A 27893-nucleotide genomic window follows, 5' to 3' on the forward strand; every position below is an offset into this window, starting at 1 on the left:
AGCAGGGGACAGTCTGTCCAGAAAACAGCCTCCTTACTATTTGTGTCATCATCTATAAGAGGTGGTTGGGGCAACCTATCCCTGTCTGTCCCCAGCAGGTGGCTTTGCAGTCCCAGTCCTGCTTTACAGAGCAGCTGGACACTTGATGAGGGACGTCTACTGAAAGTAAAGAGGGCAGTAACAACACTGACAGCCAAATCTAAGTGAAAAGTACTGGAGCTTGTGAATGAATTGTCCAGCAGTCTCAACGACAGGAAAGGTTGGTGAGCAGTGCCCCCTTGCGGAATTCTGGTGCAATCACAGGCAGAAGGTGGTAATAACATGGAACTTCTCACTAAGGGGTTGGCATCCCAAAAGGCTTCATTGGACTGCACCCTGTGGCTGGGTTCCTGACTGTGGCACTGGCCAGATGCCTGTGTACGGTAGACCTTCTCCTGGTCACATGTGGCATTGCCATCCAGACCACATTCAGGAATTCTTGTGGATTCAGGCATTGGCCATTTTACCAATCAGAGCTCTGACCATTTTCCTCCTTGTGCCCCTTCTCCATCTTTCCCAGTGCTCTTGCTGTTCTGTTCCTCCTTTTTGACTCTCAGCACTAAAGGGCTGATCACACACACACACACGCACACACAGAAATTTAATCTGTAACAGGTCTCCCCACTCCTCAGAAATCAGGTACACATATTCAGGATTAGGGTGAAATGATGGGGAATAGGGAGAGGAGATGTTCCTGCTTCCTCTCTAGATCAGCTGTCCCACCCTCCAGACATTAAGGTCAATCTAACATTCTAGATTTCCACCAAACATCTCCACTTCCATTCCAAAGCATATGAAGCTGAACCGTCATCACAGTTACCACCTAGCAGTCTTCCTGTTTGTCAATGACCCTGCTCTTGTCTTGTCACCCAGACTCAGAACGTGGAGAAATTTCATTGATTCAGCATACACACTTATTCCGCTCATCAGGAGAGAGAACTCCCTGGAAACTGGAGTACCAGGGTAATATTATATCCCAGTCCTCTTGGGTGTGCTTTCTGGACATCTTAAGTTATTACCTAAAACTCCTTGCCATCAGGGACTGGAGTTCACATTGTCTCTGTGTGCTTTATTGTAGTTCCATCAATGGATTTTCTGGATGTAGAAGTGGACCTCCCCATACATTCCTAAATTACTACCACGGGTTTCAGAAATATTTCCATTTTCGCATCATGGGAAAACTTCAGCCATTACAATCATATCATGTTCAATTTTTTAAAAAGAAGTTTGCTGCTGGGGCGCCTGGGTGGCGCAGTCGGTTAAGCGTCCGACTTCAGCCAGGTCACGATCTCACGGTCCGTGAGTTCGAGCCCCGCGTCAGGCTCTGGGCTGATGGCTCAGAGCCTGGAGCCTGTTTCCGATTCTGTGTCTCCCTCTCTCTCTGTCCCTCCCCCGTTCATGCTCTGTCTCTCTCTGTCGCAAAAATAAATAAAACGTTGAAAAAAAAAAAAAAAAAAAAAAAAAAAAAGAAGTTTGCTGCAAATCAAAAGACCATCCACTAGAGGGGCGCGTGGGTGGCTGAGTCGGTTGAGAAACCGACTTCAGCTCAGGTCATGATCTCATGGTTGATGGTTTAAACCCTGCATTGTGCTAACAGCTCAGAGTCTGGAGCCTGCTTCGGATTCTGTGTCTCCCTCTCTCTCTCTGCCCCTCCCCAGCTCGTGCTCTCTCGCTCTCTCTCTCAAAAATAAATAAACGTGAAAAAGAAAAAAAGACCATCCACTAGAAAATAAGAAGTCAATGGCAGGAGACAACCCTGTAAGGGAAAGAAACCGGATTGGCCTTGGTCCTCAGACCAAGCAGTCGCTCTGTGGTCGGCAGAGGGCGCTGTGAACAACTCCTGCAACTCTAGGGAACAGGACTAGCTGTGGGGACCTTGGATTGCAGAAAATTAATCGTAGCATAATGCAGGTTAGCTCAAGGAGATGAGGTAAATACAAACAGTCACACTTTAGAGGCACCTGGGTGGTTCAGTCGGTTAAGCGCCCAACTCTTTCAGCTCAGGTCATGATTTCACAGTTCATGGCTCTGCACTGACAGTGTGGAGCCTGCTTGGGATTCTTTCTCCCTCTCTCAAAATAAATCAGTAAACTTAAAAAAAAAAAAAAAGACAGCAGCCAGATTCTGGGGTGAAAACCCAAATGACTATGTGGGTTGCATTTATAGGTCATGTGGTATGGAAAAAGACCATTTTTAATATATTAGAATCATATTTTGCTTACTTGCAGAGGATACTGGAACAAAACTAGATTGAAGGAATAGAAGGTTTGGGTTCCCAGTTCACCCTCCTCATATGTGATCAGATGAGCAGAATCACTGGAAATACAGTCTCTCACTTCCTCTTTGCTTCTCTCTTTTCTATTCTACACACAGATGAATTTGTCAATGTTTATGCATAATAAGACAACTTCCCTCAGTAATTCCAAACTGTGGTGAGAAGCAGTGATTCCCACAGAACATGAAGGAGGCACATGGAAAAGCACATTAAATCCATGCAGGCAAGAGCTAGAGGCTTCTGGGAGCATATCTGAACTTGGCATTGAATAATGGATATCATTTAGAGAGTAAGTGATGTGAGGAGAGCAGTCTAGAAAGAATAGCAAGAAAAGACACAGAAGTAGGGATGTGCAGAGCTCATAATTTAGGGAAAAGGACTGATCCAAGGTCGCTGGGTCTAAGACTATGTGATGGGAAAATGTGTTAAGAGTAAGATTAGAAAGGAATCTAATCTTCACTCTATAGCTATAAAAAAGATGTGTGATCATACATGAGAAAGCCACTGTGTGGGCCTCCAGAATACAGAATCTAAGCACTAATGGCCCTTACAGATCTTCTGGAGACAGCTTCTCTGATTTTTTTCCCCTGAGAATCTCCCCCATAGCATCGTTCTGTGTGGGAGGGAACCCACAGGATAGGGGCAAGACTGGGGCCTTCGATTCATCAGAATGTGAGGAAATAACTGAGACTCAGTTTCCTCAGGAACAAAATGGGGGACATTGACTTGCCTGGTACATAGGATTGCGATGAAGACCAAGTGGTTAGGATCACAGACTTTGGAACAACATGAACTAGCTGTCAGGACCTCAGGTAGGTAATTCTCTTGATTTCATTGAACCTCGGATTCTCTTCAATAAAATGATAATATTTGCCTTGTATGCTTGATAGGAAGATTAACTGATAAAATGGCTACAAAATGCTTAGCCAAAGCATGGCATACAATACTCAGTAAATATTACTTATCATAATTACTTAATAAATGATATTTTATTGTCTGAAAACACATGATTTGTTCCCAAAAGACTTCTTTTGGGAGACTGCCTAAATCGTGCAAACAAATGCAACAAAATTCACGGGGACCCATGAGCCCGCAAATTCCTAGTTGAGCTCCAACACAGGCGGGCCACGCCTCCAACCGTGCAGGCCACGCCCCCAGTCGCTAGCAGAACCCGCCCTTCAGCTCTCCTCCCCGGCCCCGCCCCTCCGGCCTAGCACGCGCACGCCTCCCATTCCGACGCGCCTGCGCAGGGTAGGCTTCCTTCAGAGGCTATGAGGGTGCTGGTGCGGCGTTGCTGGGGTTCTCGGCCGGCTGGTGGTGGTCCGGACGCAAGGCCGACCCCCCAGTGGCGAGCGCTGGCCGGGCTTGGTGCGTCCCCTGGCAGGGAAGACGGCCGGGGCGTCCGAGTCCGCGAGAAGCCGCCCTGGCGGGTGCTCTTCTTCGGTACGGACCAGTTTGCCCGAGAGGCGTTGCGGGCGCTGCACGCCGCCAGGTACCGGGGCCGGGGCTTGGGGGGCCCGGCTGCCGAAGGCGCTGCTGCCGAGCCACTGCGCCAGCTCCGAGGGCTTGGACTCCTCGTCAGGGATAGCAGCGGCGCCGGAAGGGTCTGGGCCCAGATCTTGGCGTCTCCGGGCGCCCGGAAGGTGCACCCTTCCCGTCTGGTCCCTCCGGTCTACACTCCGGCTCCCGGCTTCATCCGTTCTCCTGGCGCTACCGGGCGCTTCAAGGGGCCAAGCCCGCGCTAGTCGTTTTGCATACCTCATCCACCACAGCCACCACCCCCTTGCCCCATTTGTGTGTAAGGAAACCGGAGCTTGGAGAGGTTAGGAGATTGCCCAAGGTCATCAAATGAGCTGGTTCGGCCTTGAAACAGGGTCTGACTTCAAAGTCCTCCCCTTTCCACTTACTCCTTCTGCCTCCTCTTCATCTAATTTGTACCCACCAATCCTTTGGGCTTCTTGCCGGTCACAGGCATACCCATGTCTCACTTCCCTGCCCCCCATCTCCTTGTATGCAACGGGACTCAGTTTTCTGGAGCCACAATGAGGACATAGTCCAAAACCGAACTACTTTCAACTGAATAAATTTACAAATCAGAACTCTTAGGTATACATTTAGTATTTCTGAAATTTAACAAATCTTATTTACAGGGGAAAAAATTGAGATCCACTCTGTTCTGAAAGTCCATAAGGTATACATTTAGTATTTCTGAAATTTAACAAATCTTATTTACAGGAGAAAAAATTGAGATCCACTCTGTTCTGAAAGTCCATATGGTATATGGTAGTGGCTCTACCCAAATATACTGCTCTGCCTTCTTTCTCCCAACTTCTGTTTGTTATTTCCCCACTCCGTTTTTTCCTGATGTGTCTCCAACACTCATTTCTGCCTTCTCCAAGTCTTCCCTGCAGATTCTACACAGCAGCCCTCCTACTGTCTCCCCCGTCAATCCCCTCGTATCATATCCCTCCCTCTAGTGCTCTGCCCTGGCACCCGGAAACACTCCCTTCATACATGGTCCCTTTGCATACCCTCCCTGATGTACTCTCCACATGCTGCTTTCCCCAAAGTGCCTCCAGAATCTCACTGCTTGTGTGCTGACCTTTTTGCTGATGTTTCACTTGGCAACTCCATTATTCTTATGCTTTGTCGCTATATACTCATTTCCTTATTACTTCTCCATACCTGATGCAATACCTGCTAAATTAATTAACCCCACCCCCGGATACTGGAATACTACACAGCAGGTAAAAAGAAAGTAGTAGTACTAAATGTACTGCTATGAAATGATGCCCATGGGTGTGTGTGTGTGTGTGTGTGTGTGTGTGTGTGTAAAGTATTTATTGTTTGACCAGCACATGGTTGTGGTACAAAATTCAAAAGGTTCAAAGGATATACAGTGAAAAGGCAGTTCCTTCTGCCTCTATCACTTCCCAGTTCCTCTCTTCACAGACAGCTACTGTTTCCAGTTTTTTATTTTAGAAATGTCCGACAGATATACAAGCAAGTGTATACTGAACCCACTTTTTAAAAAGACTCATAAAATGGTATATATAGTGTTAAGAGGAAAAAAACAAAATGCAGAGCAATATATATAATATCCTAGTTGTGTAAAATGTCTGTACTGTGTGTGTTTCTGTATGCACAGGAAATTTCTAGAGTCATGCCATCCAAACAGTAGCCACTAGCCACATGTGGCTCTTTAAAAATAATTAAAATTAAATACAAAATAAAAACTCAGTCAGTTGTACTAGTTTTAATCACTTACCCTTAAATGTTTTGTGAATTTAACCACAAAAGTACTGTGGAAGTATGGGAGGTAGTTTAGCTTTGAGTCATTGTCTTAACATTTTCTTCCAATCTTTCCAACGTAGGGAAAACAAAGAGGAAGAGTTAATTGAAAAATTGGAGGTGGTCACAGTGCCCTCCCCATCACCAAAAGGACTGCCAGTGAAGCAATATGCTGTCCAATCTCAGCTTCCCGTGTATGAGTGGCCAGATGTGGGATCTGGAGAATATGACGTTGGAGTGGTAGCTTCATTTGGCCGACTTTTGAGTGAGGCTCTTATTCTTAAATTTCCCTAGTAAGTTTTTTTTAAAGGAAATAAAGTATAGAGGACTTGGTCTTTGCATATGGGCCTGGTGTTTAAAGTGCAATGACTTGAATTCTAGTTCTGCTGTCTTTAGTATTTTAAGGTAAAAAAAATTGTGTTGGTGTCACGAATATATGATGCTCTTGATCTATGGGCTCTCACTCACCCTCACTTAAATTCCTTGTTTATGGGGACAGCTGGGTGGTTCAGTGGGTTGAGCTTCTGATTTCAGCTCAGGTCATGATCTCACAGCTCATGAGTTCGAGCCCCCCATCGGGCTCTGCTCCTGTCAGCACACAGCCTGGTTCCAATCCTCTACCCCCCTCTCTGTGCCTCTCCCCTCCTTGCGTCTTCTCTCTCTCTCAAAAATAGATAAACATTAACAAGAATAATAAAATAAACTCCATGTATATACTGACGGCTCCCAAATTTGTCCCTCCAGTTCAGATTTCTCCCTGAATTCCAGGCCGCTGATGCACACTGCCTCCTCCACAGTTCTGCTTGGGTGTCTGATAGGCACCTTACACAGAAGATGTCCTAAACTGCATTCCTGAACTTGTGCCCCAAACCTGCTTCTCCCTACATCTTCATCTCAGCAAATGGCAACTCCACCCTTCTAGTTGTTGAGACTCAAAACCTTTCAGTCATTCTTATTGCTTATCTCACCCCACACATCCAGTCCATCAGCAAATTCTATTGGCTCTGCCTTCAAATTCTATCTAGAATCTGACTGGCTCTCTCAACACTTTTACTGCTGTTCTCACTGTCATTCTGCCCCCTAACCAGTAGCCCCCTAACTGGTGTCTATTCCTGTCCTTGGCCTTCTCAATCTTTTACCAACCCAGCAGCCAGGCAGGGGAGAGGCAGAGGGAGAGAGAGAGAATCTTAAGCAGGCTCCACGCCCATCGCAGAGCCCAGCTCGGGGCTCAGTCTCACAACTGTGAAGTCATCATGACCTGAGCCAAACTCAAGAGTCAGACACTGACTGACTGAGCCACCTAGGTGCCCCAAAATGATCCTTTTATTTTATTTTATTTTTTAATTTTTTTTTTTAACATTTATTTATTTTTGAGACAGAGAGAGAGCATGAACAGGGGAGGGTCAGAGAGAGAGGGAGACACAGAATCTGAAACAGGCTCCAGGTTCCGAGCTGTCAGCACCGAGCCTGACGCGGGGCTTGAACTCACAGACCACGAGATCATGACCTGAGCTGAAGTCGGACGCTTAACCGACTGAGCCACCCAGGCGCCCCCAAAATGATCCTTTTAAAGCAGAAGTTTGATCATGTCATTCTGCTCAAAATTCTCTGGTGTTTTCCCATCTCAGAAGAGGTCAGAGTCCTTATATGGGCCTACCTACTGGGTTTGGTCCCCTCCTTGCTGTCTTAGTGTTATTCCTCAGGTTCACTCTGCTCCAGCCACACTACACTGGCTTCTCTGCTGTTCTTGAACTTGCCCAGCATTTACCTTCTTCAAAATCTCTGTACTTATTACCTCTGCCTGGAATATGTTTGCATGTCTTATTCCCTCACCTCTTCACATCTTACTGGTAAAATTTTCTGTGACTCCTATTAAAATTGTAGTCTCCTACCTAATACTCCTACTCCTCTGCTTTATTTTTCCCCACAGCCCTTAGAACCATCTGGCAGACTTTTTGCACTTTTTGTTGTTGTTTATCTCCCACCCTTTGCGCATAAGCTCCCTGAGGGCAGAATTTCTTCTCCTTTGGTTCAGTGTTGCTTGTATCCCAGCACTTAGAACAATGCCAGCACATGAACTGTGCTCAGTAAATATTTGTTGGATCAATGAGACTGGTCTGAACAGAGCTTTGAATATAAGACTCTTATCTCTTAGACATACACTCCCAAGTGCATATTCCTGCGGTGGAGACATCATTAAACTAAGATAGCTTACTTAGTAAATGATTTAAGTTGCTCATCTATGGGCAATACGTGTGTTAGGGTAAAAAAAATACATCATTGGATGGGGATTCAAGAAGCTTGTTTTAGGCATTCTATATGCAAACTAAGTGAAACAAGGGTAATTATGTGACTAAACTATAAACATTCACATTGTCCATGAGATGCACAGTAGGGTTTGAGTAGTTCTTCTCATACAGTATAAAAGGTATTTTTTGCTTTTATTTAAAAACTCCAAGGGGCGCCTGGCTGGCTCAGTCAGTGGAGTATGTGATTCTTGATCTTGGGGTTTTAAGTTCAAGCCCCATGTTAGGCGTAGAGATTACTTAAAAAGTAAAATCTTTAAGAACTCCCAGACATCACAGATTATTGTGGAACACCTTTGGAACAGTGAGTTTGTTCTTGTTCTGTTTTTAATTGAGTTTCATTGGCCTTTTATGGTAATAAAGTAAACTTAATCTCTGGCTTCCTTTACTGATGATATAAGACGAGATTTTCTTTTATTTATTTTTGAGAAAGAGAGAACACACGAGCAGGGAAGGGGCAGAGAGAGAGGAGACACAGAATCCCAAGCAGGCTCTGCACTGTCAGAGCAGGGCTCAAACTCACCAACCGTGAGATCATGACCTGAACTGAAATTGAGAGTAAGGTGCTTAACCAGCTGAGCCACCCAGGCACCTCAGGTATAAGACTAGATTTAACCTTGTTTTTCAAACTTTCTAGGGAAGTATAATGATAAAAAGTAGCATATTTGTTTAGGTAGCAGGAACTAAATGGTAAAGCCCATTTGCACACTAATTTCTGCCTTTTTCTGACTCAGTGGTATATTGAATGTCCATCCCAGTTGCCTCCCGAGGTGGCGTGGTCCAGCGCCTATAATCCATACCGTGCTTCATGGAGACACAGTTACTGGAGTGACAATTATGCAAATTAGACCTAAAAGGTAGAAGATATTTTCTTTTCTCTAGACTTTGTAATTTTCATTGTTGTTGTCAATCTGTTTGGAAGGGACATGGAAGTAGATGAATGGATGGTGCTAATTCCTCTTAACTCCAGAGTGCCTTCCCTTTCTGTCTTTTCCTGGTTTTTAACACAAACTATATGTGGTTTTGTATTATGAAGTATCTCTTTAAAGTCCTTGTGAAATGTGTGGCTTGTTGATTGAAATAAATTATACCATTAACAAGTGGATTTCTTTAAAAGATGTGTAAATGAGAGGTGGATTTTTGTATATTAGTTGTTACAAATCTCAGTTCTGTTAGCCTAGGTTTCTGTGGTCAAAAATTTTTGGAACCTGAAATAAGACTATATTGTATGCCAATGTGTAATATAACTGTCTTAAACATTTAATTTTTTTAAAATCATACTGTGGTTTAAGAAACAGGATTATATTAAGTTGCTATCTGTTATCACCTAATGTCCCCATAGAAAATAATTCACAGGTTCACAAGAACAGCTGTATATCTGGGATTTGCTTTAACTAACTTCAGAAAAAGGGAGGAACATGTGAAACAAGTTGCAAAACTTTGATGATTCTAAAATCTGGGTGATGTTATTTGGGGATCAGGTGACTATTCACTCTAGTTTTATGGATGTTTGTAATTTTTCATAGTAAGAATTTTATTAAAGCTTATAGAATAGAAATTAAATTGAAATTAAATTGGAACTATAATTAACAACCACAAAGTTAAATATTTAAAATAAAGCATATTTCTAATAAAAGTTGATAGCCAGTATTTACAGAGCTAGATGTAAAAATGTAAGACTATGGGAATGCAAATACACTTGTGCCTACTTATAATCACCAGTGATTATAATCCAGGCAAAACTCTTGTCTTTTGAGAAAGGAATTACAGGAAGAAATCATTATGAATTTAATTGTACTTCCTTGGAAAATCAATTTTTTGCTCTATGCCTTCATTGTATAAATAGAAACTTTTTAAATACTATTTATTGCTAAAGGTATAATTATTATTTTTAATGTTTTTTATTTTTTATTTTTGAGAGAGAGACAGCGTGTGAGCAGGGGAGGGACAGAGAGAGAGGGAGACAAAGAATCCAAAGCAGGCTCTAGGCTCTGAGATGGCAGCACAGAGCCGGAAGCGGGGCTCAAACCCATGAACCATGAGATCATGACCCGAGCCAAAGATGGACGCTTAACAGGCTGAGCCACCGAGGAGCACCAAGGTGGACTTATTTGTAACTGCAATTAAATCCCTAATGTGCAGCTTCATACTTATTTCCTTTGGGAAAAAATAGATTTAAGATCTAAATACAGGCAAGATTTTACTTATTTCAGACTGACCTTTCTCTTTGGCTAATGGCTAACAGTGAAATTCACAGCCAGGGTTAAACTATTCTTGTGATGTGTAAACACTCATGTAGACAAACACATTGATCTTAAAAAATAGTAATGTTATCATTTGCTTTTGCTTTTCTATAGGTTTGACGTAGGCCCAATTCTCAAACAGGAGACGGTTCCTGTGCCACCTAAGAGCACCGCAAAGGAACTGGAGGCAGTGCTGTCAAGACTGGGTGCCAACATGGTACAGTTCTCCCATATCCCACTGCTTTCTACTCATTCAGTAGGTCTCCTAACTGTTTATGATGAAAGGAACACTTCCATGATGTGAAATTTGCAGCTGTTTTCTTTTAAGTGATTTCTGTCCCTGGCTTTCTAAAATTTAGGTTGGCATTTCTCATGTAAGTCTTTGAGAAATTTATCGAGTAGGTGCTTAATAAAGGCTCTCAAATGAAATGCATGTGTTTCTGTGGTCCACCACACCACGTTTCAGAGCCCTTTAGACTCTTCTTGCCAGTCTCACCCTTAGTCTCATAGAATCACCTGGTGCCCCCGTCAGACTGGCCAGCGGCCATTCACTCGGTGACTGGGCACTTCTCCCACTTCTGTGCCTGTGCGGCCACCATCGCCTCCACACACACTGGAGCTCTGTGGACCCCCTGGCTATACACGAGCTCTTCAGCTTTGTGTAGCTTGAATCTGCATACAGTAGGTCTGAGTGAATGCTTAGTGACCAAATTAATGATTTTCACATGAACTAGTTAATTTTCTATAGAGGACAGTTTTCCCCCATCTAGATGGTGCTTTCTAATCTAGGCACTCGCCTCAGAAGTGTTTTTGTAATAGTGGCTCTCATTTATCGAGCACTGGCTCATGTGCCAGGACTATTCTAGAAACTCTGTAGACATTATTATTATTATTATTATTATTTTACCTTCCCAATAAACTTCTCAAATAACTTTTCCACAATACATGCTAGTAGGTGGTGGAATTGGGATTTGAACCCAGAACTGTGTGACTCCAGAGTACATTCTCCTTCTTTGAGGCTCCACTCCCTTCCCTCCCTCAGGGTCAGAGTGTGGGTTCTGGAGCACATGCTGTCCTGACACCAGAGCTTGCATAGCCAGGCAAAGCTCAGCGTTCTCTAAAAGCATAACATTGCCCCATACCCTGCAGAGAGCAACATCCACACTCAAACTCCATTGAGTAGACACATGTCATCACAGCTTAAGCCAGTTTACTGCCCTGCCCTGCCACACAGCTCCTTCAAAATGTTTGATAGTGTCATGGTACTGAATTATAATGTATTTCTGTTTTTGTTCTCATCTTGAATGTGTTGCTCTCTTTTTTTTTTAAGCTTATTTCAGTTTTGAAAAATTTGCCTGAGAGTTTGAGCAATGGAAGGCAGCAGCCAACTGAGGGAGTGACACATGGTGAGCAAGGACTGCGGAGACCCTTCCCTCCTCCATGAGGTTTTGTCTGTCTTGATAGCACCTGAACGTCCTGACTTCCTCACTTGCACATTTCTCTTAATTTTGACTAAAGATTTAGTGCCCACTTGTATGTCCCTTTCCAAAGAATGGTTGGTATGGTCTCCCTTCCCCTCTTACCCTTGTAGCCTCATGAAGGTGTAGAAATTTTTTCCCACTTCTTTATATGGAAAAGTACCAAACAGAGTGAAGTTAAAAGATGGTGAATACCTGTTTTATCCAGAGTCAACAATTATTAATGTTTGGCCACATTTTTTTTCTGTGTGTGTGTGTGTGTGTGTGTGTGTGTGTGTGTGTGTATTTAGTACATATATTTTTTTTAATCTTTTTTTAATGTTTTTTATTTTTGAGAGAGAGAGAGAGACTGCGTGGGTGGGGGAGGGGCAGAGAGAGAGGAAGACACAGAATCTGAAGCAGGAGCAGGCTCTGAGCTGTCAGCACAGAGCCTGACATGGGGCTCAAACTCATGAACCAAGAGGTTATGACCTGAGCTGCAGTCTGACGCTTAACCAACTGAGCCACCCAGGCACCCCTATTTAGTACATATTTTTAGATTTCTGCTTAATCGTTTGGAAGTATGCATCGTAACCTGTCATCCCTAAATACTTCAGCATGCATCTCTTAAGAGAAATGAACAGTTCCCTAATAGCATCTAATATCCAGTGCATATTTAAATGTTGCTAATTGTCTAAAAACTTATTTTTTAACCATATATTTTTTTCAAACTAACATCTAATTGTAATTAGTTGTTATGTCTCCTTAATCTAGAGTAATTTCTCCACAAATTTTTTCCTTCCATGTCATTGACTTTTTGTTTTTTTTTTTTTTTTTTTTTTTTTTTAAATTTTTTTCAACGTTTTTTATTTATTTTTGGGACAGAGAGAGACAGAGCATGAATGGGGGAGGGGCAGAGAGAGAGGGAGACACAGAATCGGAAACAGGCTCCAGGCTCCGAGCCATCAGCCCAGAGCCTGATGCGGGGCTCGAACTCACGGACCGTGAGATCGTGACCTGGCTGAAGTCGGACGCTTAACCGACTGCGCCACCCAGGCGCCCCTGTCATTGACTTTTTGAAGAGACCAGGCTAGTTGTCTTTCCTTCCGGTGTTGTTTTAACTTGTTTTTCTAGCCCTTAGATTTCTTGTGAATTGGAAGTTTTAAAGCCTTGATTAGACTCAGGCTTGAAGTTTTTGAAAAGGGTATTTCATAGATGATATTGTGTTCCAATGATATTTGTTTCAGTTTGTTTTTAATTTTAAGGATTGCTTTTTATTTTTATGATTTGTTTCTTGAACATGTAAAACATTTACGTGATTCAAAAGTCAAAACTGTTTAAAAGGGTATACTCAGAGAAGTGTTGCCTCTGTCTACTCCAGTCTACTCCAGTCTTTGGATGTCACATCAGTGAGCCATAATACCAGGGTTGTATCGAGGCTGGTGAGGTTAAGTTGGATCACTTGGTTGAGTCCAGTACAAAGATTTATTTCCGCTTTTGCAGGGGTAGGTAATCTGTGGGGTAATGCTTTGGCACCATGCAAACATCCTGTTCTCTACCAACCTTTCACATAATAATTTTGGCATGGGTTGATGCTTCTTCGTTAAATGATTTATTTCATTAGGGATTGCAAAAATGGTGATTTTCCAATTCCTTTTACCTTTAATACTTGACATTATTCTGTAAAGAAGAGCTTTTCATCATTAATTGAAGATGAATTTTAGTTCATCCAAAAATGGTAGGATCAATGCTTGATTCTTTCTGTAACTACCAATTTTTAGAGTAAGAAGTGGGTGCCATAATCACCTTCAATTATGGTAGCAAATGAGATTTTTAAATTATTATATGACTCATGAATTTTCATTTATTGTGTTTTACAGTTAGTTGCATTTATAATTCTTTATACTGCTCAAGTCATCCCAAATTTGGCCAGTGGGAGCCCCTTAAAGTTGGGTCCTGTATCCTTTATTTTGTTTTTATTAATAAAAAAAATGTTTTTAATGTTTATTTACTTTTGAGAGAGACAGAGGACAGTGTGAGTAGGGGAGGGGCAGAAAGAGAGAGGGGGAAAACACAGAATCTGAAGCAGGCTCCAGGCTCTGAGCTGTCAGCACAGAGCCGGACACAGGGCTCGAAACTCTGGATCATGACCTGAGCCAAAGTCGGATGCTTAACCGACTGAGCCACCCAGGTACCCCTGGTTCTGTATCCTTTGACAACCCCAGGTAGTTTTTGAGTGCTTCCTTGCTTTCTTTTTCTAAGATGTCCCAGGCTCACTTTGTGAATTCTCAGCGTTGTTCATTTTAGCAGGGGGTGATATTTAGAAACAGTCTGGTGCAACTGTGTGTTCCAGGTTAAGGTGTCAATAGACAAGGTGAGGCATTATATATATATTTTTTTAATGTTTATTTTTGAGAGAGAGAGAGAGAGAGAGAGCGCGCGCGCACGTGTGAACAGGGGAGGGGCAGAGAGAGAGAGGGAGACACAGAATCTGAAAATAGGCTCCAGGCTCTGAGCTGTCAGCACAGAGCCTGACACGGGGCTTGAACTCTGAACAGCAAGATCATGACCTGAACCAAAGTCAGACACTTAACTAAGCCACCCAGGCATCCTGAGGCATTATATTTTTAAAATAATACTTGAGTTGATACTGTTACTGATTTAAATTTTAATTTCAGGGCTTTTCTTATATTTTCTTTTAAACTGTTAATACTTTCAAAAATTAACACTGACCTATTTATTTAATTGCTAGGCATAAAATAGTTTCAAAATTACGACACCAGTATTACTATAAACAGTAAAACTACTGAGTAATATTTCAGATTTCTCTGCAGTTTTTTTTGTCCATAGACTGCTAAGAGTGTGCAGTCAGAGTACCGTGTTCAAAACTTACTGGAGATGATTATTTTTTCCATGTGGTTTTGTTACCTAGTTTGATATATAGTTAAATTTATTTGCTTCAGTTTGTTTTTAATTTTCATAGTTGCTTTTTTTCCTCTTTATGATTAAATTTGATTTTTTGAATCACATAAAACATCTCTGTGATTAAAAAATTTAAGGCATTTGAGGAATTATACTCAGAGGAGTTTCGCTTCCATCCCTAGTTCCTCCTTCCGGTTTCCCTCCCTCTATAAGTAACTAAATGAGTTTCTGATTTAGCCTTCCAGTTGTTTCCTTTTATCAAAATAAGCAAAACCACATATTTTTTATTGATTTTTCCTTTTTTTCTTTCACAAAAGGTGGCATAAAATATACACTCTTTTGTACCTTTGGGTTTTTTTTAACTTAACAGTGTACCCTGGAAACCCTTTCCTATCAGTAAGAAGAGATTTTCCTTGTTCCTTTTTTTTTTTTTTTTTTAATTTTTTTTAATGTTTATTTATTTTTGAGAGAGAGACAGAGAGTGAGTGGGTAGGGGTAGAGAGAGAGAGGGAGACACAGGATCTGAAGCAGGTTCCAGGCTCTGAGCTGTCAGCACAGAGCCTCATGTGGGGCTCTAACCCACAAACTGTGAGATCATGACCTGAGCTGAAGTCAGATGCTTAACTGACTGAGCCACCCAGGCACCCCACCTTGTTCCTTTTTATGGCAGCATAGTTCTTACTTGTGTGGATAGATCATAATTTATTTAACAGAACCCCTATTGATGGGCACTTTGGGTGTTTCCAAGCTTTTGCTATTTCAGATAATCCCATTGTAGATAACTTGGAGCATATTTTACTTCCTAATCAAATAGATGAGAAATTGCATCTTGGAGTAGTTTTAGTTTACGTTACTTCTATGTGTGAGGTTGAGGATCTTTTTATATGTTTAAGGACTAATTGCATTTCTTTTTTCTGGGAAAGGACATTATATCTTTTGCCCATTTTTCTATCACATTTTTGGTCTTCTCAGCTTTTAGGAGTACTTTATATAATAGATTTTTAAAAATTTTTCTTTAATGTTTGTTTATTTTTGAGAGAGAGACAGAGCGCAAGCAGGGGAGGGCCAGAGAGTGAGGGAGACACAGAATCTGAAGCAGGCTCCAGGCTCTGAACCATCAGCACAAAGCCTGATAAGGGGCTTGAACTCAGGAACTGTGAGAGCATGACCTGAGCCGAAGTCAGACTTCACTTAACTGACTGAGCCACCCAGGTGCCTCTATGTAATAGATTTAAATAAATCTATATGATATAAAGTACTCCTAGATATGTTATTATAATATTACATAGATATATATACATAGATTAGCATATAACTTATATTTATTATAAATCTAAAGTGTTGTGATAAAAATTATAGATACTTTCAGTTTGTTTTTTCACTTAATTTATGACCTCTCCATCTTACAAAAGGTTGTTTTTAGTAAAAGCTTATTTTTATGTAGTCATATTTATCATTCTTTAATTGCTTCTGGATTTTGAGTCATTCTTAGGAGGGCTTTTTCTACACCCAGGTTATAAAGAAATTCACCCATTTTTCATAGTATTTGTATAGTTAATTTGTTTATTTTTACTTCATATTATGGAAAATTTCAAACATATTCAAAAGTTGAGAAAATAATACAAGTTCTCTTATATCTATTATTCAGCATCAATGTTACCAATTCATGGCCATGGAACCTGATATTTATTCTTGCTGTTGGCTTTATCTTTCAGCCCCTAAGATTTCTGCTGGTACCAGCTGTATAAAATGGGAGGAGCAAACTTCAGAGCAAATATTCAGACTTTATCGTGCCATTGGAAATATAGTAAGTTGGAAGTCAGATTGCAGTTTTACTTAATTGTCTTTGTGTGTGTGTGTGTGTGTGTGTGTGAATATTTTTATTTAGGACTGAATCTCAAACCTAAGAATCCTGAAATTCATTTTATTTTTAAAACTTTAAAAAAAAATTTTGGTCAAATACAACATAAATTTACCATTTCAACAATTTTTAAGTGTATAAATCAGTAGCATTAAGTACATTCATTTCATTGTGCAAACCATTGCCACTGTCCATCTCCAGAACTTGTTCATCATCCCATACTGAAACTCTGTACCCACTGAACACTGATTCCCCCATCTTCCCTTCCCACAGTCTCTGGTAACCACTGTCCTGCTTTCTGTCTCTTAGAATTTGCTTATTCTAGGTACCTCATATAAATGGTATCATACGATATTTGTCCTTTTGTGTCTGGCTTGTTTCACTTTGCATAATGTCTTCAAGGTTCATCAATGTTGTAGCATGTATCAGAATGTCATTCCTTTAAGTTTTTATATGGGCCTTAGAATTACAAAGCACTTTTGAATATATATATATTGCAGTTTCCCATAACCAAGTTTTATTACCCATTTCATGGATGAGGGGAATGATGGGTGCCCCATCACTAAATAATATAAATCTCATTCCTAATCTATTGCTTTTTCCAGTACGTCTTTCTGCCTGTAGCCAATTTTTTACAACAGAATTCTTAAATACTCAATTTCTACAGATAGTATACCAAATGGAGTTGTAACTTTAAATTACTTATTTATTACATAATTCTTTATTTGTACTTACAGTATTTATTAAATTCTTACTAAAATATCTGGGGTGCCAGGCTGCCTCAGTTAGTGGAGGATGTGACTCTCAGTCTCGAGGCTGTTAAGTTCAAGCCCCACGTTGAGGGTGTAGAGATTACTTAAAATCTTTTTTAAAAACTAAAAATAAATACTTATTAAAATGCCTGAGGGACGCCTGGGTGGTTCAGTAGGTTAAGCGTCTGACTCTCGATTTCAGCTCAGGTCATGATCTCGTGGTTTGTGGGTTCGAGCTCCATGTCGGGCTCTGCACAGTGCAGAGCCTGCTTGGGATTCTCTCTCTCTCCCTCTCTCTCTCTCTCAAAATAAATGAGAATAAACTTTAAAAAATAAATAAATAAAAATAAATAAATAAAATGCCTGAGTTAAATTCTCAGTTCTTTGACAAATATACTGTTTTTTCCCCCTTCATTTTGATAGTCTCTTGTGTTGTTTGAACTCCAGGCCTACCAAGTGTGGGATTTTTAATGGACCACCTGTTATTAATGTTGGTTAAAAAGGAGAGCTGTCGCTGAATATCTCTAGCATGCCAAGTTCTTCAGTGAAGATCACAATCGCACATTGTGGGTATTATCTGATTTTAAGTTGATGAAATTGAGGCTTGAAGTAGAGAATGGATGGTTATTGAATGATGTTGCACAAGGTCACATTTTTAGTTAGTGAGAGTCAGGTTTTGAACCAGATCTGTCTCACTGTAAACCTTGTACTTTCCCCATTGCAGCAGAATGACGTAGGGAAAGGAACATGGACTTTAGAGCCAGACAGAGCTGGGTTCCCTCTTGTCTCTGCCACTTCCTAGTTTGGTAGACTTGGGAAAGTTATTTAGCTTCTGAGCTTTAGTTTGTTCATCTGAAAATTAGGGCTGATATAATGTATAAGAAGCATCTAGTATAGTTTCTGGCAAAGAGTAGGTACTCATTAAATGTTATCTGCTATTATTCACATATTCGTGCATTCATTAAACAAAATATTTTTTGAGAGCCTATTATGTGTCAGGCATTGTTCTAGGTATTAGAAATACAAATGATGTGAGAAGATGGAAACAAGCAAATAAGAAAAATATCAGTGTGATAAATTTTTTGATGAAAATTAAAATAGGATAATATGATAGATTAACTGGAGGTTATTTTAGACTTGGTAGATGGGGAAGGAATCTCTGAACTGAAATTTAAGTTTAGATCTGAAAGACAATAAGGAGCCAGTCATGCCAAGTTCAGGAAAAGAGCATTTCAGACAGAGGGAGCAGCTGGTACAAAACCTAAGGAAGACTAAACAAGATAAAGACCTCACAAGAAAAGAAAGCCACGTGAATATAGTGGCTTCACAAGAATAGACTTCACAATAAAATAGGCTTTACAATATAGACTTTACAAGAAAAGAAAACCACCTTATGAATATAGCAGCAAAAATCCTCAGCAGAATTACCAAACCAAATCAAACAATGTATAAAAAAGGATTATATTCCATGATCAAGTGGGATTTATCTAAGGAATGCAAGATTGAATCAACATACAAAAATCAATCTATTAACGTACCATATTAATAGAATAAAGAGCATATAATTTACTCAACAGAGGCAGAAAAAGCATTTGACAAAATCCAACACCATTTCAGGATAAAAATGTTCAACAAACTAAGAATAGAAGGGAACTTCCTCAACCTGACAAAAACCCACAGCTAACATATTTAATGGTGAAGGCCTGAAAGCTTTCCCCCTAAGATCAGGAATGAAACAAAAATGTCCACTCTCACCACTTCTCTTCAACATTCTACTGGAGGTTATAGCTAAGGCTATCAGGCAAGAAAAAAGAAACAGTACAGAATCAGACTGGAAAGGAATAACTAAAGCTCTATGTACAGAATCAAAGAATCCGAAAGAAACTTTTAGAGCTAATAAGCAGTAAAGAAGACCTAAGTAAATGGAGAGAGCTTCTTGTTCATGGGTTGGAAGAATATTGTTAAGATGGCACTATTCCCCAATTGATCCACAGACTCAACGCAATTCCTATAAAAATCCCAGTTGACGTCTTTGCAGAAGTTGACATGCTTATCGTAAAATTCATATGGGATCCCAAGAGACCCAGAATAGCCAAAAAATCTTGAAAAAGAAGGACAAGATTAAAGAACTCACCGTTCCTAATTTCAGAACTTGCTACAAAGCTTCACTAATGAAGACAGTTGGGTACTGATATAAGAATAGACCTGTTTCTCAATGGGATAGAATTGAGAGCCCAGAAATAAACCTTCACATTTGTGGTCAATCGATTTTTGATAAGGGTACCACCATAATTTGATGGGAAAAGAATAGTCTTTTTTTTTTAAGTTTATTTTTTTAGATGGAAAGTATGAGCAGGGGAGGGTCAGAGAGAGAGAGGAAGAGAGAGAATCCCAAGTAGGCTCTGTGCTGTCAGTGCAGAGCCCAACGTGGCTCAAAGTTGAGATCATGACCTGAGCCAAAACCGAGAGTCAGACACTTAACTGACTGAGCCACCCAGGCACCCCGGGAAAGAATAGTCTTTTTAACACATGGTGCTTGGACAACTGGATATCCACACTCAAACAAATTTGGATTCCTACCTCACACCATGTATAAAAACGAACTCCAAATGGATCAGAGACCTAAATATAAGAGCTGAAATGATAAGACTCTTGGAAGAAAACCTAGGGATAAATCTTCATGATCTTGAATTAGGCAATGGTTCTTAAATATGTTGCCTAAAGCTTAAGTAACCAAACTAAAAATAGAGAAATTGCATTTTTTTTTATATTTATTTATTTTTGAGAGACTGAGACAAAGTGAGACTGGGGGAGGGGCAGAGAGAGAGGGAGACACAGGATTGGAAACAGGCTCCAGGCTCCGAGCTGTCAGCACAGAGCCTGACGCGGGGCCCGAACCCACAGACTGTGAGATCATGTCCTGAGCTGAAGTTGGACGCTCAACCGACTGAGCTACCCAGGCGCCCCAGAAATTGGATTTTAAAATTAAAACCTATTGGGGCTTCAAAGAACACTATCAAGAAAATGAAAAGACAGCTTACAGAGTGGAAGAAAATATTGGCAAATCACATATCTGATAATTGTCTAGTATCCAGAATATATAAAGATCCTATACAACTCCACAACAAAAAGACAAAACATCGTCATTAGAAAATGGGCCAAGCATCTGAATAGATATTTCTTCCAAGATCTATAAATGGCCACTAACAACATGAAAAAGTGATGATTTTCGTTAGTTGCCACAAAAATACAAATCAAAACTGTACAGAGATACCACTTCATACCCACTAGGATTGCTATAATTAAAAAAAACAATAACAAGTGTTGACATGGATAGGGAGAAATTGGGAACCGTCATACATTGTTGGTGGGAATGTAAATGGGTGCAGGTGCTACGGAAAGTAGTTTGATAGTTCCTTAAAATATTAAACGCAGTTACATTACTATATAATGATCCTTATCTTGTATAATTCACCTTTTCTCTCTACTGAGAACAAGCTTGTGCTATAACAGAATGAGAACCTAGGAGCCAGGAGGTAAAATTTGATTCCTAGAGCTCCCATTTACTAACCAAGAGCAAAACTCCTTTCTGGGTTTCTGCTTTTTTACCTCTAAAATGGGGTTAATGACCATGTCCACAGCTGCCAAGATCAAAGGAGATAAACCTTGTGAATTAAATCCGTGCAAACATATGATTTTGACAGTAATGATGGTGGATACTGAAATGACTATATTCTTACCATCCCTTTGCTTTCTGTAATGCTGTGATGATAAGGTGAAGATGATCTTTACCCTCCTCAAGAGCAAGAAGAATATATTCTGAACAAGAACTATATGTCTTGCATGTTTATAACTCTCAGTAAACATAAACCTTTTTTTAGTCAGCATGTTTCAAAAATATTTTGATTTCTTTGAAAGAAAAAAGTTACATGAAAATTGTTTCATAACTCTTACTGGAAGTGGGTGAAAGAAAAATAAGTCAGCAAATTTGAGAAGAGGATATTGTACTGGGGCGCCTTGGGTGGCTCAGTCGGTTAAGTGTCCGACTGTTTATCTCAGCTCAGATATCGAAATGAGGGTCGTGAGTTCAAGACCCAAATTGGCATGAAGCCTACTTAAAAAATGTTTAAAAATTTTAAAAAAAATTAAAAAAAAAAGAGGATATTGTACCAAGACATGTCACATTGAAGATCATGAACACCTATGAATCAAATGTATTTAATTCTTTGATGCAATGTTCAAATCTTTGCAACAACCTAATTCTGCTGAAAATTAAATTGTCCTCTTTAGGGAATCTCATAAAAAGAGCATTGAGCTGAGAGTGAGAAAACACAGATTCCGGTGCTTGGCTCTCCTAACTAACTGTGTCTAAACTTGGGAATATAGCTGCATTCTCTGGGCCTCACTTTCCTCATCTATGAAATGGAGGATTGAACTACAGCCTGAAAATCAATTTATTTACTTCAGAAATTTGAGAGAACTTGTGTCCTGGTATGTGTTAATTTTTATGAGTCTAAAATCAAAAGTGACAAAAGTGGCATTTCACACTGTGGGGAAAGGTGAGATGGATTGTCCAGTAAATAGGGTTGGGACAACTGAACTGGTTAGCCATTAGAGGAGGAAGCCCTCAAATCCTGCCTTTCAAAGTCAACATAAAATGTAGATGGATCAAGCATTTAAATATAAAAGAGTAAAGCCACAAAGAACTGGGGAAAAAACACAGTTGAATAATTTTACAATATTAGTAATCTTAAAGTGTGGGATAGCACTTTTAAGTTTGACATGAACCACTGGAGTCATGAGAGAAAAGATTGGCTAATATTACTACAAAAAACTAAAAAAAGTTACACATAGGAAAAAATTACTGTACCCAAGATTCAAAGTCTACACACTGGGAAAAAAATATTAATAGTAATAAGAAATGGAAAGTAATTGAAATGTCCATCATAAAGGTTTTGGTTGCATAAATTATGGCATAGTCATAAAATGGAATATTGTACAAGTACAGCAGATAAAGACTGAAATAGACACACATGCACTGATGAAAGTTGCCCACGCTTATTGTTAAGCAAAGAAGTCCCTTTGAAAAACAGTACGCTCTAGATTTTTGTAATATTTGTAGAAAAAACTACAAGGTTATACACATCAAATTGTTAACAGTGGTTACTTCTAGGGATGGGAGTACAGAATACTTACTAAGTTTTTTTTAATGTAATTGTGGTAATGCATTTTTTATAATGAACATAAATCTTACATTAGAAATGTTTTGGTTTTTTTTAATGTTTATTTTTGAGAGAGAGACAGAGCGTGAGCAGGGGTGGGGCAGAGAGAGAGGGAGATGCAGAATCCGAAGCAGGCTTCAGGCTCCGAGCTATCAGCACACAGCCTGACATGGGGCTTGAATCCATGAACTATAAGATCATGACCTGAGTCGAAGTCAGCCGCTTAACCAACTGAACCACCCAGGTGCCCCTTACATTAGAAATGTTAATAAAGATATAAACACTGATTTTTTTTTAAGTTTATTTATTGACTTTGAGAGAGAGAGCAAGCTGGAAATGGGCAGAGAGAGAGAGAGAGAGAATCCCAAGTATACACTGCCAGCATGGAGATCATGACCTGAGCTGAAATCCAAAGTTGGTCGCTTAACCAACTGAGCCACCCAGGCACCCCTATTGATTTTTATTTATTTATTTTATTTGTTTATTTTTAAAATTTTTTTAAATGTTTATTTATTTTTGATAGAGACAGAGCATGAGCAGGGGAGGAGCAGAAAGAGAGGGAGACACAGAATCCGAAGCAGGCTCCAGGGTCTGAGCTGTCAGCACAGAGTCCGACACGGGGCTCAAATTCACGAACCGTGAGATCATGACCTGAGCCAAATTCAGACGCTCACCCGACTGAGCCACCCAGGCGGCCCAAACATTGATTTTAAAAGAGTGTTTTAAGGTCTTACAATCTTGGAGACTTATGTAGAAGGCCACACCTGTGTTCTGTTTTGTAAGGTTTAGAGACTTCGCTCCCAATTCCTCTGTAATTGGGAGAGAAGTCAGACCATAATAATACAAAATAGTAGTTGAAAAGGGTTTGGGGGTTAAGTGTATTCTTTTATTATACCTTCTTTAATTTTCTTTGCAGATTCCGTTGCAGACACTCTGGATGGATAATGCCATTAAACTTCTGGAACTGGTAGAAGTTAATAGTTCAATCCTCACTGGTACTAACTTTTGAATAGCTGATGTGGAAAATGTTTTCACTATAGTCCATTTGAAAATGTGTCTTTTTTACCACAGGTTACAGTTACTAAAAATAAGAGTTCTTTTAGTTTGTGTCAGTTCAATAATTATATTTTATATTCATTTATTGTCTTGCTCTTTGCAGTGTCCATTCACATGTATTTTTTCATTCAGTCATTATAAGAATGTGGGAAGTAGGCAAAGCAGTGTTACTATCCTATTTTAAGCTCTGATTCTTTATACTAAGGTTTTCAGGGAGTGCAAAATGATTTGGTCAGTTTCATTCTGGTGAATATCATAATGAAAATCTTAGTGAGAATCCTAGACCAGGGTGTAGCATTTCATGACACAGTCTGTTCATTCTAAAGCCCATCAGTGCCTCCAGATGTGGTGGACTGAAGGAGTGTGAGTCACAGAGGGAGCTGGCCCAGCACAGAAGGAGTCAGAGTTCCCCAGGAATCTAAGACTTGTTTGGTCATGGATAGAAGGGTCAGCTTAGATCCTAAGCTTCCTGTATACCTCTCCACTGGTAGATAGTTATTTCCCCCAAATGGTCAAAATTTCTAAATTCAGCATTTTTAGTTAATCTTGGGAGACTGGGTGAAGGACTCATAAGTTCCTATGCATACTGAAAGCTTCCCTTTGAGTTTGAGATACACACAGCATTATGGCTCCATTGTAAGTTTGGATTACAAAGTCAGGACATCAGCAGGTATGCCCTCTCCAGTATTAGTACTGCCTCCCAGGATGTTTGTTTGATTTTTCAGAAGCGCCATGAAGTTATTTATAATAATTATTTATTCTAATATCCTTTTCCCCCCATTCTTTAGATCCAAAATTAACAGGACAACCTGTTATTCCAGGATCAGTAATATATCACAAACAGTCACAAATACTGCTGGTTTGTTGCAAGGTACATTTTTCTTTTAGTTTTAAACTATACTTGTTTTACTGAGTTTAATCATTTTTAGTTAAGATTTTACTCAACTATTTATCCATCAGATTGAACATTGTCTCAATCTGGGCAGTTTTTGTTTTTTTTTTTAATATTTATTTAGTTTTTTGAGACAGAGCATGAACGGGGGACGGTCAGAGAGAGAGGGAGACACAGAATCTGAAACAGGCTCCAGGCTCTGAGCTGTCGGCACAGAGCCCGACGCGGGGCTCGAACTCACAGACCGTGAGATCATGACCTGAGTCGAAGTCGGACGCTCAACCGACTGAGCCACCCAGGCGCCCCTCAATCTGGGCAGTTTAATTTTCTTAAGAAATAGTTGAATCTCTAGTATAATTTTTTTAAAGTGATGTTTTACCAAAGCATTATTATTCAAAGAAGATTCAGTAACCTTAGTGCTTTCTTAAAAGAAATTTGTATATTCTCACTAATCCATTGTAATTAACAAGATCTTGTTAAAACTAACAAGTCTTGGGGCGCCTGGGTGGCTCAGTCGGTTGAGCGTCCAACTTCGGCTCAGGTCATGATCTTACGGTCCGTGAGTTCAAGCCCCGCATTGGGCTCTGTGCTGACAGCTCAGAGCCTGGAGCCTGCTTTGGATTCTGTGTCTCCCTCTCTCTCTGACCCTCCCCTGTTCATGCTCTGTCTCTCTCTGTCTCAAAAATAAATAAAACATTAAAAAAATTAAAAAACAAAAAACTAACAAGTCTTGGGGCACCTGGGTGGATCAGTTGGTTAAGCAACTAACTCTTGATTTTGGCTCAGGTCATGATCTCACAGCTCATGAGTTTGAGCCCCATGCTGATGGCACAGAGCCTGCTTGGGATCCTCTCTGTCCCTCCCCTGTTTTCTCTCTTTCTCTCTCTCTCTCTTTCTCTCTAAACAAACAAACAAACAAACTTAAAAAAAAACAAACTAACAAGTCTTATTTAACTAGCAAGTTGTCTTGCTAATATGATGATCACAGAAGACAGACATATGAAAGTATGTAGCTGAACTACCACAGTGCTGGTATCCTACTTGCTTTTAGTGTTCAACAGTGGTTAAAGAGGGGATTTCTTAACTATTTAAAATGACTTGAGGGGCACCTGGGTGGCTCAGTCAGTTGAGCATCTGACTTTGGCTCAGGTCATGATCTCATTGTTGGTGAGTTTGAGCCATGCATCGGGCTCTGTGCAGACAGCTCACAGCTCAGAGCCTGAAGCTTGCTTTGGATTCTGTGTCTTCTCTCTCTCTCTGCCCTTCCCCTGCTCACAGTCTCTCTCTCTCTCTCAAAAATAAACATTAAAAAATGAAATAAAACAACATAAAATGACTTTAGAACCATTATTATTTAATGACAGTGGCCTGAGAGCTGTTGCACATTTTTTCCATTTCCTGGTATTTTCCTTCATGGTGTTTATGTGCAATGTTTCATGCTCAAGAGGTTGTGTTTGAAATGTGTGATAAGAGCGCCTGGGTGGCTCAGTTGGTTAAGTGTCCAACTCTTGGTTTCAGCTCAGGTCATATCTCACAGCTTATGAGTTCAAGACCCACATTGGGCTGTGCCCTGACAGCACAGAACCTGCTTGGGATTCTCTCTCTCCCCCTTTCTTCCCTCCCCGACTTGTGCGCTCGCTTGCTCTCTCTCAAAATAAGTAAACATAAATAAATAATAAACTTATTAATGAATGAATGAAAGAGTGTTAGAGTGATCTGACCTACATAGACTATAGATACAGAGCTTCCACATCAACCTCTCTTCATCTTTCTTCAACTTATTCTCGAACAATGTAGGGTGCACATGTTTGCTGTCCTTGTCTGGGTCTTTATATATCTGTATTGCAAATCTGCAGTTTACTCTCATAGAAGATGGGGTTGTCTGAACATGTGAGTTTGAGTGCCACCAGTTATGTCACGTCGGACAAATCACTCACCTCTGAGCATCGGTTTTCTCTTCTAAAATCAATTCCCTCTGGGGATGATAGTGGATCTGCCTTTTAGAGCAGTTCTATTTTTGATGACCAGTCATAGTAAGATATATGGACATACTCTAAAAACTGTAAAGTACCATGCAAATATAACATCTTTATTCTGCTTCCTTTATGTTTAAATAGGTTTAATTTATTCAGGTCTGTACATTTGTTATCACTCAGTAATAAATGCAAAGAAACGTGTATGTTACTTAGTACAGTGCTGTCTGCAGCTAGGCATTTGGTAAGATTTGTAGGTTTGTTTGTTCTCATGATAAAAGTTCTATAAACTAAAATGTAAGAGTTTTGCCACCACTGTCTAGTCACTGTCTTTTGCTCTTTAGGACGGTTGGATTGGTGTTCGATCAGTGATGTTCAAGAAAACGCTAACAGCTACTGATTTCTACAATGGATACCTGCACCCCTGGTACCAGAAAGATTCCCGAGCTCTACCAAGCCAGTGCAGATTTCAGACTCTCACACTGCCAACAAAGAAGAAGCAGGAAAACAAAATTGTTGCTATGCAACAGTGCATTAAGTAGTTAGGAAGTAGATGGACAAGAATCTACTACGTATTTGTAATTTATTAAAATCCTTCTTTACGGGAAATTACCTTGACTTTCAAAGAAGATGACACTGTTGGAGGGAAAGATTATTGTCAAAAGATGAATTACCTCACTTCCCATTTTTTGTTTAACAGTAATTAAAGACTACTTTTCTATTTGAATAACCAAAAAAAGCTTTAAATAAAATTTAATTAAAATAAAATTTTTATTTATAATGTGAAACTCAAGGAGATTTTATCTTTCCATAAAAGCAAATGCAACTAGTGTGTGTGTGTGTGTGTTTGTGTGTGTGTGCCCCCATTGATTATGCTATCATTTCAGCAGTATTTAATCTACATTTCTGACTTTCAACAAGCAGTAAAGTCAGCTCTTAAAAATTTATACACCTTCGGGGCGCCTGGGTGGCTCAGTCGGTTGGGCGTCCGACTTCGGCTCAGGTCACGATCTCGCGGTCTGTGAGTTCGAGCCCCGCGTCGGGCTCTGTGCTGACAGCTCGGAGCCTGGAGCCTGCTTCGGATTCTGTGTCTCCCTCTCTCTCTGCCCCTCTCCCGCTCATGCTCTGTCTCTCTCTCTCTCTCTGTCAAAAATAAATAAACATTTAAAATAAATAAATAAAAATTTATACACCTTCTAGTTTTTACAATGTAGTAAACATAATATTTAATCATCTCTGTCACATGGATTTATAGTATAAATTCATATTTTACATCTAGATTTTCTTAAAGTAGGAATATGCTAACATTTTTCAACTTAATTGTGCAATATAGGTTATTGAACATCTGGTCTGTACAAATTCATCTCTGTCTCCAAGAAAGTCAAGCACTTCTCAAACAGGAAGGAGATACAGTGGCCAGCTGTTGAATTTTTGAAAATCTTTACATATTGGCTCTTCCTGAAAATCTTCCATTCATTAATTCATCCATTTCACATGTATTGACAGGGTGATTATGTAATTGGTCATTTACATTAGACACATTCGTGAGTAAAGGAAGCACTTAGAAAAATCACTCTTGGACAACAAGCATAAACCAGGACTCT

The 27893-nt window shown here is 40.0% G+C and overlaps 1 protein-coding gene across 1 annotated transcript; it reads left to right on the plus strand.

The window, feature by feature from the left end:
• Nucleotides 1-3320: 3320 nt before the first annotated feature.
• Nucleotides 3321-27077, plus strand: MTFMT (mitochondrial methionyl-tRNA formyltransferase). The gene is made up of 9 exons (XM_060618272.3): nucleotides 3321-3806; nucleotides 5689-5898; nucleotides 8646-8768; nucleotides 10269-10371; nucleotides 11485-11560; nucleotides 16249-16340; nucleotides 23285-23363; nucleotides 24213-24295; nucleotides 26634-27077. Exons 1-9 carry the CDS (start codon nucleotides 3586-3588, stop codon nucleotides 26829-26831), a joined length of 1185 nt encoding a protein of 394 aa, XP_060474255.1. The 5' UTR covers nucleotides 3321-3585; the 3' UTR covers nucleotides 26832-27077.
• The last annotated feature ends 816 nt before the right edge of the window (nucleotides 27078-27893 follow it).

This window comes from Panthera onca, chromosome B3, assembly GCF_046562875.1.
Source record: "Panthera onca isolate mPanOnc1 chromosome B3, mPanOnc1 haplotype 2, whole genome shotgun sequence".
Lineage (NCBI taxonomy): Eukaryota > Metazoa > Chordata > Mammalia > Carnivora > Felidae > Panthera > Panthera onca.